The sequence below is a fragment of the Fulvia fulva genome, chromosome 4, assembly GCF_020509005.1.
Source record: "Fulvia fulva chromosome 4, complete sequence".
Taxonomy (NCBI): domain Eukaryota; kingdom Fungi; phylum Ascomycota; class Dothideomycetes; order Mycosphaerellales; family Mycosphaerellaceae; genus Fulvia; species Fulvia fulva.
Window position 1 is genome coordinate 3,325,911 of NC_063015.1, and position 20,854 is coordinate 3,346,764.

The 20,854-nt window shown below is 48.4% G+C and overlaps 1 protein-coding gene across 1 annotated transcript; it reads right to left on the reverse strand.

The window, feature by feature from the left end:
- Positions 1-18,611: 18,611 nt before the first annotated feature.
- On the reverse strand, positions 18,612-20,748 carry CLAFUR5_04690 (Vacuole-localized protein 4; the record flags this gene model as incomplete). The annotated part of the gene is made up of 2 exons (XM_047903838.1): positions 18,612-19,367; positions 19,420-20,748. 2 exons carry the CDS (start codon positions 20,746-20,748, stop codon positions 18,612-18,614), a joined length of 2,085 nt encoding a protein of 694 aa, XP_047761388.1.
- Between the last annotated feature and the right edge of the window lie 106 nt (positions 20,749-20,854).

Consider the following 20,854-nt stretch of genomic DNA (forward strand, 5'->3'; position numbering starts at 1 on the left):
AGTACCTAGATACACAACCTATATATACAACCGCTAGCCTCGAGGTCTAGCCGCGACCTAGGGGTCTATAGACACCTAGACAGTGCGCTTAAGAGATAAGGGTGCTATATCGTAGTAGGAGACTTCAATATAAACTACCCTTCCTAGGAAAGCCTTATATAGCTATACCCTATAGCCGACGAAGTACTCGACTTAATAGCGAGTAACGCAATTGCCCTTAATACCCGGAAGGACCTAGGCACCTAGAAGAGAGGGGGACTCTAAGGCACGATCGACCTCTCCTAGATCTTAGATAGCTACTACTATACGGTAACCTACTATAGGATCGAACATAAACTCGAGGCGTCGTTAGACTATATACTAGTCAGGACCTCTATTACGATATAGATATAACGTACACTAGCGAGAACCCCTAAGCTAAACTAGGGAAAGGCCTACTAGGCTAACATCTAGGCGTACCTCGATAACTCTAAGAGGCTAGTCTAGATCGCGTAGTAGTAATATAATAGTAAAGACGAGATAGACGAAGCAGTCTAGGGGTTAATAGACGAAATAAGAAAAGCGACCTTACTTTACGTTCTACTTACCTAACTAATAACGTAGTCCAAACTATACTAGACGCCGGAGTATACTACGGTAGTAAGAGAAGCAAGGAGAGCCCGCCGGGTATAGACGAGTAGCTATAGCGAGGAGGCCTAGAACGTATATAGGGAGGTATACTAATAGAAGAAGGCTATAATACGGAGGGAGAAAGCAGTCGGCTAGAGGGCTATAGTAGAAGAAATCGCCGGTAAGCTAGAGAGGATATAGAAGCTAGCGAAATAGGCCCGACAGGACTCTATATAGGGCCCCTCCTTCTCTATCCTAGCGCTACAATCGCCTAGTAGCCCGGTTAGTAACCCCGAGGCTAAGGCGCGTCTACTAGCTAGTAAGTTCTTCCTGCCCCTAGTCGAGGCTGATCTAAGCGACATAAATAGCTCTACTCCCCTAGCCCCTAGCATCGCGGTCTAATAGGAGGTGTCCGAGGGAGAAGTTGCCGCTATACTAAGGAAGTTACCGGCGAAGAAAGCCCCGGGGCCGGATAGGATCCTAAACGAGCTACTAAAGAAGTGTAGAGATCAACTAGCCCTAGTAGTTATAGCGATATTTAACGCCTGCCTATAGACCGGATACTACCCGATAGCTTTTAAACAATCGACGATAGTGGTCCTACGTAAGCCGTAGAAGGAAGACTATACGTAGGTAAAGTCGTACCGCCTAATTGCGCTCCTTAACACTCTTAGGAAGGCGCTTAAGAAGCTAGTTATAACGAGACTCTCCGAGGCGGTAGAGGAACACTCCCTACTCCCGGACACCTAGATAGGTACGCGCCTATAGCGATCGACGCTATCCGCGATAGAACTTATCACCTCTTAGGTAAAGGCTATCTAGTATAAGAATAGGGACAAGGTGGCTTCCTTACTTAGCCTAGACATATTAGGAGCCTTCGACTACGTGTTATACCCGCGGCTACTCTATATCCTAAGGTCGAAAGGACTCCCTAAGTAGCTTATTAACTTCGTACGGTCCTACCTCTAAAACCGTAGTACGTCGATCCTAGTCGGCTAGTATAGAAGCCTATTTTAAGTAGTCTATACTAGAATCCCGTAAGGCTTAACGCTAGTACCTATTCTGTTCCTCTTCTTTATAGCGACGCTACTCCTAGCCCTAGAATCCTAGAACACCGCTACGGGCGGCTTCGTAGACGACATAAACATCCTAGCGTAGTCTTCCTCGACTAAGGAGAACTGTAGGCTACTAGAAGAGAAGCACAAGATCTACGAGGACTAGGCTAGGAGGTACGGGGCTCGGTGTCACGGGCAGCCCGCGACCCCTCACTGTAGCTGCGTCGGCCCGGCTGAACCGCGGACCTTCTGCATTGGGTTAGCGCGGCTTGGCTTTGCTTTATAACTTCGCCGCGCCTCGCGCTCCTCTTTCGTAGCTTCGTAGAACAACAACTATCTCATTCGGACCCTATAGTACGCGCGCCCTTACAGTTTGTTCTACCTTACTACCTAGATCGCGGATCTAGGTAAGGGACGCGTAACAACAGGAACAGACAGAACCGCAGAACTCGAGAACGCGCAGAGCCGCATCAGAACACAGAACACGGTAAGGCGTATAGCGCGCAGATGCCTAGAGAACGCAACGCGGCGACACCATTAGCAGGTGGTCGCGCGCTCGTAGACAGTCAGGATATAGGCACCGTCACGCCTCCCCCGAACCTAGACAACATGACTTCACAAACAGCGAACGGCGGCATGCCACCGCCACCTAAGCCTAAGGGCAAAAGCAAGCAGCGCACATCTCTTTTCCCCGACCTCTCCTCTTTTCCTTAGAGTCAGACACAGGACGACAACCGGCGGGTCACAGTAGACACCGGTGTCGCGCTACAACAAGAGATTGATAAAGCTTACTAGAAGGCCTTCGAGCGAGAAGAAGGTGGTGAGATTGACTTTATAGAACTGTTCGAGTTCAAGCTCGAAGAGAACCTAGGCGGCGACCCAGACGAGGTGTATCTATTACTCGATGAGGCAGAACACATTCTCGCATCCGAATACCAGAATGTCACCCCAGACAACCTCACGACCCTTGCATCCCAACACCCGAAGACCACCCACGACTTCGTGCTACAAGTAGTCAACACGGCAATTACTAAGGGCAGACAACTCGATGTAATAGAGCGAGCCAACGACCTCCAGAACACCTAGTACACCACGCTGTACACCGAATACGACCGCATCTACAAGATGCTACGAAGTGAAGAGCTTGTCACACAGAAAATGGCAGCAGATCTCAAGAGCAAGAAGGATTGCGACCTAGCTAAGTTGCAAGAGCTGGGGAAGAAATACAAGGAAGCTAACAACCTGTGTAAGCAGTTCAGCGAGATCTGCGAGAAGGAGAAGAAGAAGGCACAAGATGCTGAGGCGAAGAACCAGGCCCTGCAACAAGAAGTCGATGACCTGAAGGCTCGGCTTGAGGCAGGAGACACCACACAGAACGGAGGCAGGGGCCGCTCAGGCCGCCGACCCTCTCGTTCCCGCCTACGCGAGACCTCACTCGAGCAGCTGTTGCGTAGGTATCGCGAAGCTGCTAGTGGAGGGGGCGGTGGCGGTGGTGGTGATAACGATAACGATGGAGACGACGATGACCGTGGCGACAATAGCCGAGGACGTGACAACGACCGTCCGCGACCAGGACCCAACAACAGTCGTGACTCGAGAATGCGTAACACCCGTACCTAGACACCACTGGTTGACCTTCCAGAACGTCTCTTCACCATTGACCGCACCCTCACTCGCGGCATAGAGATCGGCAAGGGTGTGCCCGACCCTAAGCACTTTAAGAACGATGACGACCCCAATTTCGACAGCTGGTACAGCAGTGTTCTCCTAAAGCTAACTGTAGCAACCTTCCGCACTGAGGCAGATGGTCTGCGCTTCGTGTATAGGTGGACATAAGGTGATCCTTAGCGAAGTATCAAGCCGAGGATCCCTATGCCTAGACAGTAGTCCTTTAACGAGTTCAAGACTAGAGAAGAGTTGTTAGACTGGATGACACGCTAATATAGCACACGTAATAAGGGAACCAAGGCTATGGTTAACATTGCTACCTGCAAGCAAGAACAAGGCGAAACCTTTGTAGCCTTCTATGCCCGCTACTCGAAGTTGCGCGCCTGGATATTATGGACCGATCAGACCGAGCTCATGCTGTTCCGCAACCGACTGAACCGCAAGTACTTCATCAAGACCTTCGGCGACCGCGAAGTCGACCGCCGCCTAGACAGCATACAAGACGTTATCGAGGAGTGCACCGTACTAGACGAGAGTTTCTACGAGACAGATCGACTATACCCGCAGAAGGAGCGCCCCCGGGGCAATAGCAACTCGAACAGCAATGGCGGCCAGAACAACTAGAACAACGGTAACGTAGTTGCTAGTGCCGCTGCCGGTGTAGCAGGTGCCTTGGTACAGCGCCCACTATAGTACGCTGGTACTAAGAAGAAGGAGGATCTGCCGACACATCTATAGAACCTGCCTACGCTCAACCGTGAGCAGCGCGAAGACCTTAAGAAGCAGGGTAAGTGCTACCGCTACCGTATAGGTTCTTACGTATCGACCAACCCTGAATGCCCAATGTATAGGTACGATAGCGACTATCGCCCACCGCGTCCACGCAATACCACGCCGAATCCGAACGCGAACCTCAGTTCCCTAGCCGCCGATCCGCGGTAGGGAAATGGCACGACCGCTGCCTAAGCGTGGTAGACAGCGGTCACCCGAACTTCCTAGGACAGAAAGAGTATGAGATTGAGAGACACGGAACGCAAGAGACGGTAACAGACTATAGTGAGGAGCTTAAGATATCGGCATGCGCACTGGATAAGCAACAGCCAGCTGTGTACCCTCACATAGTGTTACCCGTAATAATACGACAGAGAAAGGCTCGAGGCCTTGTAGATTCTGCTTCCACCTCTCTCTTTCTTGACTAGAAATTCACACGCAAATACACAATACCCCTGATCCCTTTGACGCAAAGCCGACGACTAACACTAGGAGATGGAACGGCCACTGCGCGGCAGATTACACACGCGGCCCCTGTAGACGTAGTCATAGGCGATCATCACGAGCAAATGTTATACTACGTCACCGACCTCGAATACGACATCGTCTTTGGCCTGCCGTGGCTTACAGCGCACAACCCAAACATCTTCTAGGAGACAGGCGAGGTGGCATTCAGGTCGGATTACTGCTTTGGTCACTGTCTACAGAATAAGACACCGACAATAGTGCAATCCCTGAACCACCGCGAGAAGAAGAAGCAGGCACTAGTACGGTACGGACCAGAGCCCTTCACTAGAGATGTAGCGAGCTTCACAGCAGGAGGAGCAGAGCTGAATGTCTCATCATATGACCTAGAAGACATAGACGATGAAGAAGTGGACTGCCAGGGCGTTTCTCAACGCGCGTGGGGGATGTACGCGCACCGGCCTAGGGCCGAGTGCTTCTACATCATGCCCACTAGGCGTGAGAGCGACGGCGGAGAGCTTAAGCTGAGTGCAATGGCTGCTAATGATCTGGACCAATTCTTGAACAAGCAGTTCAATCACAACCCGAAGGAGAAGTTGCCGCCAATGTACCACGATATTGCGGACGCTTTCTTAGCTAAGGATCATGAAGGACTCCCACCTCACCGACTAGGCGTAGATCATGAGATTCACATTAAGCCTGATGGTCTATAAGAGCCACTATACCGCAAGCCCTACGGCCTAGCTGAGAAGGAGAACGAGGCAGTTAAGAAATGGCTAGACGAGCAAACATCTGAAGGGAAGGTGCGGAAAGTAGGGCAAAAGACGAACCAGTCTCCTGCACCAGTGCTAGTAGTACGTAAGCCTAGAGGTGGGCTGCGTGTTTGTATCGACTACAGAGGATTGAATGCGATCACTATTAAGAACCGGTATCCGATTCCCTTGATATAAGAGACGCTCAACCGCATGCACGGCAAGAAGTACTTCACAAAGCTGGACATTGTAGCAGCCTTTAACAAGTTACGGATAGCTGAAGGGCACGAGTGGTTAACAGCGTTTGCGACACGATACGGCATCTACGAGTGTCTAGTGTTGCCATTCGGCTTGTGCAACGGACTAGCATCGTTCTAATTATACATTAACAAGGTCTTGTAAGAACACCTAGACGACTTTGTGTCGGCCTACCTGGATGACGTACTTATCTTCAGTGACACCTTAGAGGAGCACATTGAACACGTGCGGAAGGTTCTCACTAAGCTACGCGATGTAGGACTTACAGTGGACATCGACAAAAGCGAATTCTACCAACAGAAGGTGAAGTATCTTGGGCTAATCATAACCCCTAACGGCATCGAGATGGACCCCGAGAAACTCGAATGTATTCAGACATGGGAAGCTCCTGAGAACCTGAAGGATGTCTAGGCCTTCCTTGGATTTGCCAACTTCTACAGGCGATTCATCGAAGCATTTTCGCGCATAGCTGCTCCTCTCACAAACCTGACCAAGTCGGACGGACCAAGCAATCACAAGAACAGAAGGATTCAATGGTCACTAGATTGCCAACGAGCCTTTGACAATTTGAAAGCTGCGTTCAGCAAAGCCGGCATGCTCGCACATTACGTGCTAGGCAGGGAAACAGTAATAGAGACAGATTCTTCAGATTTTGTGAACGCCGGCGTGCTTTCGCAGTATGACGAGAATGGTGTGCTACATCCTATGGCCTTCTACTCGAAGAAGTTGAGTCCATAGGAGTGCAATTATGAAATCTATGATAAGGAACTGTTAGCTATCATTAAGGCTTTTGAGGAATAGAGACCCGAGCTCGCCTACGAGGCAGATGATGAGGACTCACAGCTAGTCAAGATTTACACCGACTATAAGAACCTGGAATACTTTATGACGATAAAGCAGCTAAATCGGCGACAAGCGCGTTGGGCTGAGTTCTTGTCACAGTTCAACTTCAAGATAATATACCGTCTAGGACTTCAAGGTACAAAGCCAGACAGCCTGACGAGACGCAGCCAGGACCTTCCGTAGGGGGTGGACGACCCTCGGAACCAGCATCAGCATCAGACATTGCTGCCTCCTAAGCGATTCCTTAAGATCGCCTCACTATAGGCAACAGTAGAAGATGCGCCGGAAGAAGAGGAACCAGTACCGCTAAACCCTAAAGCTGAAGAGTTTATGCCTACAGAACGAGATGCGCCTACTGAACAACCGGCGACGCGTGAAAGTCAGCGGGAAGCCGAACTCGAGTATCGAATGTCGACGGCGTACGTAACCGATAACGAGCTCAAGACCGCGATTAAGGACCTGCAGAAAGACCGTACTCCTACACTGCTATAGAGAGCGAAGATTCACCTAGCACACTACAAAGTGGATGGCGACCTGCTATATGTTCGAAACCAATACGACGGCTAGAGCTTATAGGTACTAAATGACCAAGCTTTACAGACCAGGATAATCAAGATAAACTATGACGCTCCAGCAGCAGGCCATCTAGGACGAGCTCGCACTTATAAACTCGTAGCACGTGAATTCTACTGGCCTGGATTAGCGAGATCCGTGCGCAGATACACCGCGAATTGCCGCACCTGCCGTACAACAAAATCTCTACACTCCCAGCCACTAGGATTACTACAGCCACTTCCTGTTCCAGATCGGCCTTGGAAACACATTGCAGTCGACTTCGTTGTCGGACTCCTAGACAGCACTCTTGACGGCATAGTCTACAACAACATTATGACCGTCACTGACAGGCTCACTAAGGAAGTCGAGCTGATCCCTATTGGCGTAATGACAGCACAGAATGCGGCAAGGCTTTTCCTCAAACATGTGTTCTGTCGGCGCGGGTTTCCTAACACTATTACATCAGACCGTAGCAAGCAGTGGGTTACTACCTTCTAGAAGAAACTCTGTAAGATGCTCCGCACAAATCGTAAGCTGAGTTCTTCGTATCACCTAGAAACTGATAGACAGTCAGAACGCACTAACTAGGCGATAGAACAGTATCTCCGCATGTTCACTAACGAGGCACAGGATGACTAGGCAGAATGGCTGTGCCTTGCTCAGTTCGCGATCAACAATCACCTGTCTGAGACTACTAGTGTGTCGCCGTTCTACGCCACCTTAGGATACAACCCTAAGTTCATAGAGCGAGTTGACCTAAACGCTGGAAAGGAGGGAGGACTGACCACTCTCTAGCGACTGGACGCGCGATCAGCAGAAACCTTTGTGCGTCGAATTTGCGAGCTTCACAAACACCTTTAAGAGAATATGCGAATGTCACAAGCTCTCTAAGCAGAGGCAGCAAACCGCCACCGAAGCATTCCTCTAGACTACAAGGTGGGTGATTGGGTGTATCTTAGCACCAAGAACATCCGCACGACTCGACTATCTAAGAAGCTAGACAGGAGATATGCCGGCCCTTACCAGATCACGGAAGTTATGCCGGCTAGACTCTCTTATCGACTAAAACTATCAGACGCTCTAGTAGGACTTGATAACTGCTTCCACACCTCACTACTACAACGAGCCGACCACCCCGATTTCCCACCACTTAAAGGGCAGCATCTAGCGCCGCCACCACCGATAACTATCGAACCTAACACCACCGAGGCTGATGTAGCAGCCGATATAGTGGCAGCACCTACGCACATGTACGAGGTGGAAAAGATCCTTGACATGTACACCCGTAAGCGGGTAGGCAAGGTGAAGAAGGGGCACAAGCGCAAAGTAGATACATGGTACAAGGTGAAATGGGCTGGATATCAGAACGAGGAGGATAGTGAGACCTGGCAACCTGCAGAGGACATGCTTGAACACGCAGCCGCCGCTGTTGCAGACTTTCACTATAACCGGCCGGAGTTGTCTACGCCTGTAGGCTTCGTAGCTCCATCTGACTGGTCCCTACCAGCCACTGAGATACTCGGGCTCAACTCGATCAGGGTCATTCCGAAAGACACCGTTACGAATGAGTCGCCTCGAGCCTTGCCTCTAATAGAATCTGCTCCGCACATATTCGATACTCGAGTAGAGCCTACAGAGCCTGCAATAATACCCAACTTTGGTCATAAGGATCATACGCGAGTGCGAGCCGAAGACAGACTTAGATCTAGGGCAAGCCAGCTAACTAGGCAATATGTTTCTCGAAGGAAGCCGGTCGAGGATGGTCTTAATAGAGCGAATGCGATGTTATCGGATGACGACAGGGCACTAGAGGATGATTCGGCGTTCGCGCGATTATGGAGCTCGACAGGCAAGTGGCCTCACAAGGTAAATAACGCTCAGAGGACTGAGGCGTGTTTTGGGAGGGGGGGTACTGTCACGGGCAGCCCGCGACCCCTCACTGTAGCTACGTCGGCCCGGCTGAACCGCGGACCTTCTGCATCGGGTTAGCGCGGCTTGGCTTTGCTTTATAACTTCGCCGCGCCTCGCGCTCCTCTTTCGTAGCTTCGTAGAACAACAACTATCTCATTCGGACCCTATAGTACGCGCGCCCTTACACTCGGTTTGCCCTAGAAAAGTACAATCTAATACACTTTACGCGCCGGCTACGGTTCTACAATATATAAGCTTCTATCTAGATATAGGGGCACACGACTAACCCGGTAAATCAGCTTAGGATCCTCGGACTATAGGTAGACCCGGCGCTACGGTAGAGGAAGTACGTATAGGTAATATTACGGAAAGCTAAACAGAATATAGTATTATGCTAGAGGCTTACTACGTCTATATAGGGGGCGGACTTCCGGTAGTTACGACTTCTATATACGGCTATTATACGGCCAGTCCTTACCTATAGTAGCTAAGTGTAGTCCTTAGGCGAGAGGGCCTACCTATCGAAGGGACTCGTCGCGCCGCTAGCGAAGATCTAAAACTAATGCCTAAGGAAGGTCACCGGGGTATATAAGTCGATACTAACGAGGATACTTAAGTACGAGACCGCTATACCGCTAATCGACCTATATATCTAGGGACTACGGACCTCCTACTTAGGCAAGTCGGCATAGTACCTAGTATAGAAGGTCATCGCTAGTATAGTCGTAAGGGCCCGCGAATTAGTACTAGCGTATAAGGGCATTCGACCCGGAAACGAGCCGAACTACCGGGTAAGGGACGAATAGCTAGTAATATAATAGGAAGGTAAGAAATCGTTTATAGAGCAACTATAGAAAGAGAGATGAAACAACTAGGTTGTAGGGCATAGTAGACGCCCTTAGCTAGCGGGATAACCTAAGTAATAGTTAGCTACAAAATCCGCGGTCAAGCACCCCCCGAAGCTTATCTACTACCGCCTTACGAGGGTATAGAGTAGTATAGTAACCCAACTACGAAGCGAACACATCGGCCTCTAGGGGTACCTATTATAGAGGAAGGTTCTAGGATATACGAATACTAGCTACCCCTACGGCTATCGCTCCTAGAACGTACGGCACGTACTCCTCGTCTATCCGAGGTAGTCGCTAGGAAGGGGGGAGTAGATAGTAAAGGCGAGGAACCGGACGATTAGGGCACTTCTTAACAACGCCGAGGACCTACGGCGCATTACGAACTGTATACTAGAGAAGGGCTAGCTAGAACAGTACCGCCTAGTAGGAGTAGTATAGGAAGAGAGGACACGACGTAGCGCGACGAGATCGGCTAGGAGCGGGGGCTAACGGGGTAGTGACATAGACTACGTACGTTTAGAGGGAAAGCTAATCTAGATAGTGAGTAGTCGGGGGCGGGAAGGGTTTTCACCTATTCGGGTTTCCCTTTGTATATAACAATAGATATATACCTATATAGGCCGGATAGGGTCCTAGAACAGGGGAATGACAAATCTATCTATCTATTATAGCGTATATCGTCTTTAGACGAGGCCAAACTGACCTTAGCTGTCTAGGCTACGAAACTCGACGCGATAATTACGAATCGACTTACTATAAAGGTATACGACGCGTCTCGAACTATACTAGGGTATCGATTGAATAGACGACCTCCTCGGGGTGACTACGAGCCTAATTCGAAGAAGCTTATAGAGCTAGAAGAGAGGGTGATACTTGAGTATATACTCGAGCTAGATCTTAGAGGTTTCCCGCTATTAAAGGCTAGTATACGAGTAATAGCCGATTCATTACTATAAGAGAAGGGTCTTAAGCCCGCTAGTCTTAATTAGATAGACAGGTTCATTAGGTAGTATTGTGAGCTAAAGGTTTGTATAACACGTAGATACGATCGTTAGTAAGCCCTAATAGAAGATCTAGACGTTATCGAGAAGTAGTTCTTATACGTAATATAAAGGAGAAGTATAGTATCCTTAACTAGGACACCTAAAACTTCGACAAGATAGGGTTTATAATAGGTATTATTACGTCTTAGAGCGTCGTTACAGGTTTAGAAAGGCGTAGTAGAAAGAGGAAGGTCGTTCAATAGGGTAATAGAGAGGGAGTAGAGAGATAGCGTCTTAGATAGCTCTTATACGAAGTAAGATTAGTAAGCTACGTAAGTCTAATAAGGCCCTTATATAGCGGAAAGTACGAAAGCGCAAGTATATTCAGTCTAGAGGGTCTCTAACCTTCGATAAGGCGTCGTAATTAATACCTCTAGAGGATACTAGGAGGTAGAAAGTAAGTAGAGAGTCGCTAGATAGTATTCGGCTAGTACTAAGGCTACGACGCTATAAGCGATATAGTAAGTCGGGGTATAACGTACGTACCTATTAAATAGACTTACTAGATAGCGAAGAATCTGAAGAGGAATTGTCCTCCTAGTAACGATTCTATAGGATGTCGTCGTATTAAGATACCGTCGTAATGAAAGTAGAAGTAGTATAGTTCTTAGTAAAAGTAGCCCGCTTAGTAGTATACCCCGCTTAGTAGTATACCCCGCTTAGTAGTAAAGCACGTAATTAATATTTACTATAAACGCGCCCTTTAGTAATCCGAGTAGGCTTAATAGTAGGTAGCTTACGATTAGGATTGTTTCTTATTAGCTATAATATAAAGTACTAGTAAGCTAGGAATACTAGTAAACTAGGAATTTCGTCTTAGTACGACTTACTTCTTAATTATCGTACTATGTCTTAATAACATAATATATAATCGTCTAATAAAGAAGGCAGAATTACTCTTACCCTCTCTACCTATCGTTAGGGCTAGTTTCCGAGTCTCCTACGCGTAGCTATAGTATATTACGTACCTTATTCGACGCTAACTAGCCGGTACTACGGAATTACTCCTCGCGTCGATACTCGCCCTATCTAGTATAAACTTACGTTAACCGAAGAATAGACGATTGTTCGATAGATCCTCGACCTCGATTTGCGAGGATTTACGCCTACCCTTAGCGAGGTAGTAGATATAGTAGACAAGCTAGTCGGTAAACGCGACGCGGATCCGGTAGGTAAGAACTAGGTAGAGAGATTCGTTTCGTACTCTACCGAGCTTCAAACGGCCTTTAACTAAGCAAAGGACCGTTAGAGAATACTCTAGGAAGATCTAGAAGTTATAAGCGCCTAATTTAGGCTTATATAAGAGACGATTACTAAGTATAGTATATATAACAAGGATATCTATAACTTCGATAAGACGGGCTTTTAGATAGGCGTAATTAGCTCTATAAAAGTCGTTACTAGCTCAGAGCGACGCTCTCGCCCTACGGCTACTTAGCCTAGTAATAGAGAGTAGGTTATAGTTATTTAGAGTATCTATACCGCTAGCTCCTCGAGCCTGCCCTTTATAATCTATAAAGGGCGCGTCTATATTTTAGTATAGTACGAAGAGGTAGATATACCGCGGAATTAGAAGCTTACGGTCTCCGAGAATAGATAGATAAACAACGTGCTTAGCCTCGAGTAGTGAAAGTACTTTAACGCGTATATAGAGGCGCGTTCTATAGGTAGCTATAGGTTGCTCATTTTAGACGGCTATAAGAGCTATTTAAACTAGGGTTTTAAGGACTACTATCTAGACTATAAGATCCTTACGCTCTATATACCGGCGTATTCGTTATATATCCTATAGCCTCTTAATATAGATAGATAGATATTTCATTAAGCTGTTATAGTGCCCTTTGGCCTATATAGCTATACTATCTTGTTTTCGTATATATAGAGGGGAAACCGTATTAGTGAAAACCCCTCCTCCTTCCCGCCTGTCTTTTCCCCCTAGTTATCGTCTTAAATTTCACTTATTAGGGGTACGCTAGTATTATAGGCCTGCCCTAATGACTACCCTATCTATAACCCCCCTAGCTTCCGCCTCTTGTCTATCTACTCCTCCGTCTCGCTAGCGAGGCTAAACTACTAGAGGTATCCCTACTATAGTATCTACCGAGAGATTCGGCGAATGTTACCTTTGTCCCTAATAATTGACTTATAGTCTCTCCTTCCCGCTTAGTACCTCTAATTTCCCCTGCCTCTCGCCTACTACGGGTATCGTAGTAGTATATGTTCTAGGTTTTACGATAGGTAGCTATACTAGTAGGCTAGGATATAGATGTCTAGTACGCGTCTCCTAAATAGGTAGGCCCTTAATCTAATATATTCGGACCTAATTTAGATTGCTATACTTGCTTTGGTCCCTATTAGCTATTAGGTCCCTATATAGCTAGTAATTGTGTCTCTAGAAGGCTCGGAGTGCTATCGGGCCTATTGTCTTAGGGGGCTTCCTTTTCTAGTCCTACTCCTATAGGTAGCTTACTATCTATTCCGCTAGGCTTTAGGTCTTAGCCTTACTCCCGCCGGCCTAGCGAGTCCTACGCTCCTCCTCTTTTCGTGCTAGCCATTCGGTACTTGTCTATACGGCCGTAAAGGTAGTAAGGTCATCCTCTTTTTAGCTTATCCTATATCCGGCCCCTCTCCGGTAGTAGCTTTCTATCTTATTCGTTACCTCCTAGATCGTAGTTTATACTAGGTAATCTGTCGTCTTTGCCGCGTATTAAATTCTTATTCCCCGGATATACTAGCCGATTAGTAGTGTTCCTATCTCTATTTCTACCGTACTTGTTAACGTTGTCTTATATACGCCTAGTATCCTACGTAGGTTGCCTACCTATGTCCTGTTTAGGGTTTGCTCTATCCGTTTCGGGATCGGTTTGCCTACGCCTCCTACTCCCTAAATCTATGCCCCGTATAACATAGCTAGTCTAACAATCGCCTTATATATTACTCTTACCTTGTCGAATGTTACTCCCTATATAGACGCCGTGAGCCTCTTTATCGAGGCTTCGTTAACTTACGCTCGACTCTAGGCTTTCTTAATCTATATATTCTAGCTTAGCTTCGGGTCGAGCTAGATCCCTAGTACTCGTAGCTCCGCTAATAGCTTAGTCTCGTAGCCTTAGATTCTTACCGCCGCCTTTATATTATAGTATGTTCTCGCTTTACTAAAGTATATAAGTTAGTACTTTTTAGGGGTGAACCGGGCACTATACTTCTTTACCTACTCCTCGCATTTCTTATGCCTATCTTTAAGGAGGCGACAATTCTCTTCTATCGAGTCTAACTAGGCTAGGATATTTATGTCGTCTACAAACCCCGATACTAAGGTTTACGGAGAGGTGAGTAGGGGGATTAGATCAGACATAAATATTAGAAATAGGATAGGGGAGAGAGTAGATCCCTAAGGTATTCTAGCCTCTACCTTTACCGGGTCGGACGTATACCTTCCTAGGACTAGGTATGTCGTCCGTTCCTAGAGAAAGGAGTAGACAAACGTCGTTACCTACTAGGGGATACCTTTCTACTATAGGATATATATTAGCCTTTAGTATAAGACGTTATCGAAGGCTCCTACGATGTCGAGGGATAGTAAGGACGCCGCTCGGTTCCTACCGTAGTACTAGAGGGTCTGAATTTGCTCCGTAATTAGCTCTATTACTATTAGTGTCGATCGCTAGCTTCTTCCCCCTATCTATGTTACTAGGAGTACGTAGTTGTCCTCGGCTAGCTACGTAAGTCTCTAGGCTACTATCTTTTCTAGGACCTTCTCTATCGTGTTTAGAAGTGCGATTAGTCTATACGACTTAGGCTAAGTATAGTCCTCCTTCTATAGCTTACGTAGCACTACTATTATAGACTCTCTATACGGCTTCGGGTAATACCCTAGCCGTAGGCACGCGGTAAATAGGTTTATAAGGCTCGGCGCGATCTCTTCTCTATACTCTTTTAGTAGTATGTTTAGTATCCTGTCTAGGCCTAGGGTTTTTCGTCCTTTTAGCTTACTTATAACTCCTATTACTATATTAGAGCTAACCGCCTAATCTATGTCTAGGGGTTCCGGGTATATACTCGGGTCGATGTCCGTAAGGTCTACCTCTACTTACGTCGAAAAGAAATAGTCGGCTAATACTTTTGCCTTGCCCCGGGGCGTAGCCTAGGCAATCCCTTCGCGGTCTATAATTAGGGGGAAGTGAGGGGTTTGTTACTCTTTAGGTAGTCGTACCTATTTAGTAAGTCTCTATATCTATTCCGGGTTTTCTATAACGAGCCTAATCGTCGCTCTTTAGTCCTATAGCTTATCGCGTCTTATCTATACCTTCTTCTCTTATGTCGCGCGACAGTATTACTCCTACGTCTCTTAGGTATACTCCTTCGTCTACTATTGCCTTACCCTTCTAGCCTCCCTTACCTTCGTAGAGTATTTAGGGGTCTAGAAGGCCTTCTACTACGTTAAGGGCCGGAGTAACGGCGTATATTGTTCCGCTACTTACTATATAACCGAGGTAATCTGTTCCGCTACTTGATCTAGCTAAGCTATCGTCTCGAGTTCTCTATACTATAGTAGGTTCGCTATTAGGAAGCCTCTTATATCGTCCTAGCGTGCCTTCTTCTAGTTACGGCGTAGTTCGCTTACTAGCTCCTCTATCGCCTTCACCCCTAGCGTCATTTAGATAGGAATATAGTCTAAGGAGGCTTCTAGCGCGTAGTTCGGTCGGCATTAGACTAGTCTCTCTTTAAATTCTCGTAATAGAAAGTATAGGTCGATCGTACTTATACTTATACGGGCCTTCTACGTCTCTGTTCCCTTTAGTATTACTAAGGCCATTCCGTAGCGTATAGTTATGTCTAGTAGCTTTCCCCCTAGAAACGCGTACGGGGGAGTGAATTCGAGTCCCTACTATAGGTAGTAGAGGTTGAAGTCGCCGAGGAGTACTTACTTTATATCTTAGCTTAGGGTCCGCTCTAGGTAGGCGAGGGTTCCTAGTTCCCTACTCGTCCGACCCCGCGGTAGCGGGTTATAAACGTTATAGATCTAGATAGAGCCTTATATCGTGTCGATCTAGATTAATGTTACGTCTCCTAGGTTACCCTACTACGGTAGTATAACCTTCTACGACTTAAGGTCTATAGTCTTACTTACGTATATATATGTCCTTAGGATAACGCCTCGTTTACCCGCGATTACGGTATAGTATTTCCGGTTATTATAAGTAGCTAGGAGTCCTACGTAGGGGTCGATCTATAGTTCCTATACCGTAATAACGTAGTGCCGTAGCGGGTCTAGCTCTTATAGAAAGTAGCGCTAGACCTTGTCCCTACTTTTGTTTACGTTATACTATACGGTAGTAATGTCGTCGTATAGTATTATTCGTTATCCGTAAGGTCTATTTCTGTACTAACCTACTATATCTCCTAAGCCTATATCTCGCTATCCGGCTAGCCCTAGGGCCGTAGCCTCTTAATATAGTTTGTTTTACGCCGATAAAGCTAAAGTACTTATAACGCGTACAGGACTTAGCGCGTTAGTACGTCTTCTATATTAATAAAGAAACCTTCCTTCCGGCGTTTAAAGACGCGTTTTTCGACGTGTTTACCGCGTAAAACTATAAAAAGGTCTTTAAGGCTATAGTGTTAGTTCCTATAAACGCGTAAGTAGTACTTAATTGCCTTAATATACGCCTATAAACCCCGCTAGGACTACCCCCGCCTTAGACAACATTATAGTAGTCTTAAAATCCGAGTAATTCGAAGGAGTTCACGTCGTAATCTAAGCTTATATACGACGCTATACTAAGCAACTCCAAAATAGCTTATAATAGCTTCTCTTAGCTTATAAAAGGCGGGGAAGTAATACTATAAGAGAATACGCTTCTTAGAGCTCGTAACTCTAAGCTTAAACGACAAGTTAAGACTCTTATAAAGCGCCGATCTTATAAACGAAAGCGTCTCTAGTACAGCGGGGTCTTAGAGTATAGAGTTGGCTCGTTATAGGTAGTTATCGAGTCGTTAAAGGCTATAGAATAGTTAAAGAAGAGTCGTAGGTTATAGGGTATAAAAGAGGGCTAGCTAAGTAGACGGCGGTATAGTAACTACGGTCGGACTAGCTATAACGTATGAACGTACTAGGAAGATAAAGAGAACAATTCTGAATCGGATAAGAGTATTAAGTTCACTAGTTCTCTATTTAATAGTAGTGAAAACGATCAATAAAGAATGCGAGTTAGTCGTGCCAAGACAAAATTCCTAGCTCACTAGTGTTCTCAGCTCACTGGTGCTTTACGTTATCTTATTTTCTGATTTTTTTTTAGAAAACTCGCGATTCAGCGGACCGGGAAAGCCGAGTGCACCAGGTGTTTATGCTAGCGTTCTAACATGTGCTTAGCTCTGTTCTGCCATTGGGCGTGACGCGGATCGAAGCTTTTCACAAAGTCAATGGTCAATGTATGCCAATGGCGACATCGTAGAAGTGGTCCAGTCTACCGACAGACATTGATCACATGCTACACTGTAAATGTCAGCAGTCCTGCCTGGGTGAAGCGTGAAGCAAGCACGTCCAGAGTGGAAACCAGCCGCAGATAGACAGTGTCGATGCCCGCAGAGTATAGGCGAGTTGCTATTCACCAAACCACCTCCAGCTGTTCGCCAAACTCTGCCCCACATTTGGCCGACTTCCCTCGTAGGATGCTGCTTTGCGCCTTGAAAACCCCCTAGTGTCTTTGTTCTCCGCGCACTCGAGCTGGCAACGAGTGGGGCCCTCTCCGAGGCGCAACGGCGACGTGCAAGACATCCGTTATGTGAGTTAGTTTGGTGAATAGGCTATAGCTATGTACCCGTGGTTTGGTGCAGAGCAAGTGGCGAGTACAGATGTGGTCGTAAAGCTTGGTCTCCTTGGCGGCCAGAGCGAAGGATCACTTCGAAACGGCAGAATAGCGTACCGCTGCGCTCGTGTGGGAACCAATCATGATGCGGTCGAGCTGATCAGGCCCTGCGCCTCAGCAGAGCAATGCTTCTCCAGAGTGATCGATCTTCGTAATGCTGTGTTCCTGGCAGCTCCATCCGCCCAGGCATGAACTTGAACTTCTCGTGCCTTGAAGTCATTCTGCTGCAAGAAATAGAAGCACTGTTGCCCTTCGCTGCATCTTCATTATCACGAGCTTGTGCGCCGGAGGAGTCGTGAAGACCATACGGCCGCCTAAGCTGTCGCTTGGTTCCGCGCGGTGCCATCTCCTGGGAGCGTTATGTCATGGCCCATAATGGCATCCATCGTATACTCCCGACTTCTCCGGATTCCGGAGAGTGAGGGTGAGGGTGAGTCGCGCAGGTTCTGCAGACCGAGAGAAGGGCTTTCTCTCGTTTTGCTGGCCTCAGAGGCAACGTCAAGTCTTGGGGTATATCGTTGTAGATCCGGTTGGCACATGCTGAAGTGCTTTGACTACGCATCTACTCTGATGGAAATGGCTGTGATCCATGACTGCTGGAATAATGCGTCGTGTGATCAGAAAGGTGCGCGAAACCTTGGAAGTGGCGTCAGAACCATCGTTGCCCAGAAACATGGCTGGCACTCGAAACATCCATGTTGGCGACGACCCACGAACGATTTGATCAATCGAGTCAAGGACAGAGACTTGAGAAGCAGTCCGGTTGTAACGCATTGTTTGGCGGAAATATCTATCTCTATACTACATTACGTGCAATCAAAATCCTCATGCATCGGCCGTGTCGTATCGGCATAAAATTGGCCGGTACAGATACAACTCTCCTGTACATTATATCTCATCCATTCTCGAGCCCAAATCGCTCCATAATCATTACTATCCACTATCATGTGGCAATACATGCTTAGAAAAGCATAGCGGCAACGGCAGCGGCGGCAACTGGGAAACCAGTGGCCATGACCTGCGCAGCAGCGCCAGTGTACTGGACGACAGAGCTGGATGGGTAGCTAGCTGGGCGTGTGGCCGATGGGGCGGATGGAGATGGGGTAGTGCCAGCTGGGTAGGTTGGTGCAACTGGCGAGCTCTTATCGAGAGTGGTGCCTGGAGTGTTGACTGGTGGTGGCTGCTCGTAGGTCGGAGCCTTTGGTGGCTGCGATGGGACCGCGACTGGAACGGTGGTCTGTGGTCCGTAGGTTGGAGCCTTTGGTGGCTGCGATGGGACCACGACTGGAACGGTGGTCTTTGGTCCGTAGGTTGGAGCCTTTGGTGGCTGCGATGGGACCACGACTGGAACGGTGGTCTTCGGACCCTCAACGGGTTTGGTAACTGTGCAACCTCCTGGGCATGGGAGTGTGAGGGTAGTTGGCTTGGTGACAGTGTAGGTCGACTGCTTGTGGGTGAAGACCGTGCTGCTAGGGCAGAATGTCGTCAAGCTAGTAACCACGGTAGTCTCGGTCTTTGGTGGGACCGGGATGTGGACGGTGGTGTTTGGGTAGAACGAAGGAGCGTAGGTTGGGACGCTGTAGACTGGCTTGGTTGGGTGCTCCACAGGCTTGGTGATGACGCATCCACTATTGCATGGGAGGGTCAAGGTCGTAGCGGTCGTCACAGTGTAAGTCTTCTGCTCATGAGTGAAGGTAGTTGGCGTCGGGCAGATCGTCTGCAATCAAGTCAGCGGCGGTAAAAGAGGGCTGCGAGGAAAATAAACTTACAGTCAACGAAGTGACAACAGCGGTAGTGTAAACATCTGGCTGCGAGTACTTTGGAGTGACAGTGTTGGTGCCGTTGTTCGCGAATGGGTTGTAACCCAAGCATCCAGCGTACTGCGAAGCACAGTAGGCGAAGTTGGCATCTGGAGAGCCACGGCACACGTTGTACTTGGCGTAGCAGTTCTTCTCGTTACCGTAGCCAGTTGGGGTGGCGGAGGTAGCTGGGTGAGTGGCGGTTGGGTAAACGAGGGAGAGGGTGCCCTGAGTGGAGATGCAAGAGGCGCCGTTGCCGTAGTCGTGGGCCGGGTTGCAAGCGTAAGTCTGCGATGGGTAGGCTGGAGCAGTGGAGCTGGCGGTGCTCAAGAGTGGGCATCCGTCAATGTACTCGCACTTCTGACCAGCTGGGTACTCGTGCGCTGGGTTGCACGAGTAGCGGTGCTTGCTGTCGTAGGTACCTGGTGCAGCGCATGATGTAGTTGGGTAGGCTGGAGCGGTAGAGCTGGCGGTTGGGTGGACTGGAGCAGTGGAGCTGGCGGTGCTCAAGAGTGGGCATCCGTCAATGTACTCGCACTTCTGACCAGCTGGGTACTCGTGCGCTGGGTTGCACGAGTAGCGGTGCTTGCTGTCGTAGGTGCCTGGTGCTGCGCATGATGTAGTTGGGTAAGCTGGAGCAGTGGAGCTAGCGGTGCTCAAGAGTGGGCATCCATCAATGTATACACACTTCTGACCAGCTGGATACTCGTGGGCTGGGTTGCAGCTGTAGCGGTGCTTGCTGTCGTATGTGCCCGGTGCTGCGCACGATGGCGTGGCGTAGGCTGGAGCAGTGCTGGTGGTGGTTGGGTAGTAGGCTGGAGCAGAAGAGCTGGCGGTGCTCAGGAGTGGGCAGCCGTCGATGTATACACACTTCTGACCGGCTGGGTACTCGTGTGCTGGGTTGCAGCTGTAGCGGTGCTGGCTGTCGTAAGTGCCAGGTGCGGCGCATGAAGGGGTGGCGTATGCCTTGCCAGTGCTGGTGGTGGTTGGGTAAACCAGAGAGAGAGTGCCCTGGGTTGAGATGCAAGAAGCACCGTTGCCGTAATCGTGAGCTGGATTGCAAGCATAGGTAGCGCTGCTCGATGAAGAGCTGCCGCCATAGTATGGTGGAGCTACCAGGCTCGACGACGAGCTGGAAGAGCTGCCGCCGTAGGAGGGAGGAGCTGGCACGCTCGTGGTGGAGGCAACCGAAGTCGTGTGGTCGCCATACTTGGGTGGCTGTGGCTGACCGTACTGGTAAGCCTCTTGACCAAAGGCCAGGGTTGCGAAAGCAGTAAGCGAAAGTGGTGTCGACTTCATCTTGAACGATTGTGTAGGTGAATCGTGAGTGTACTGGGTTGAGGAAAAAATCCTAGTCCTGGGGTGCAGCAATGGCTATATGTATTGAGTACAGTGTGCTGCTCCA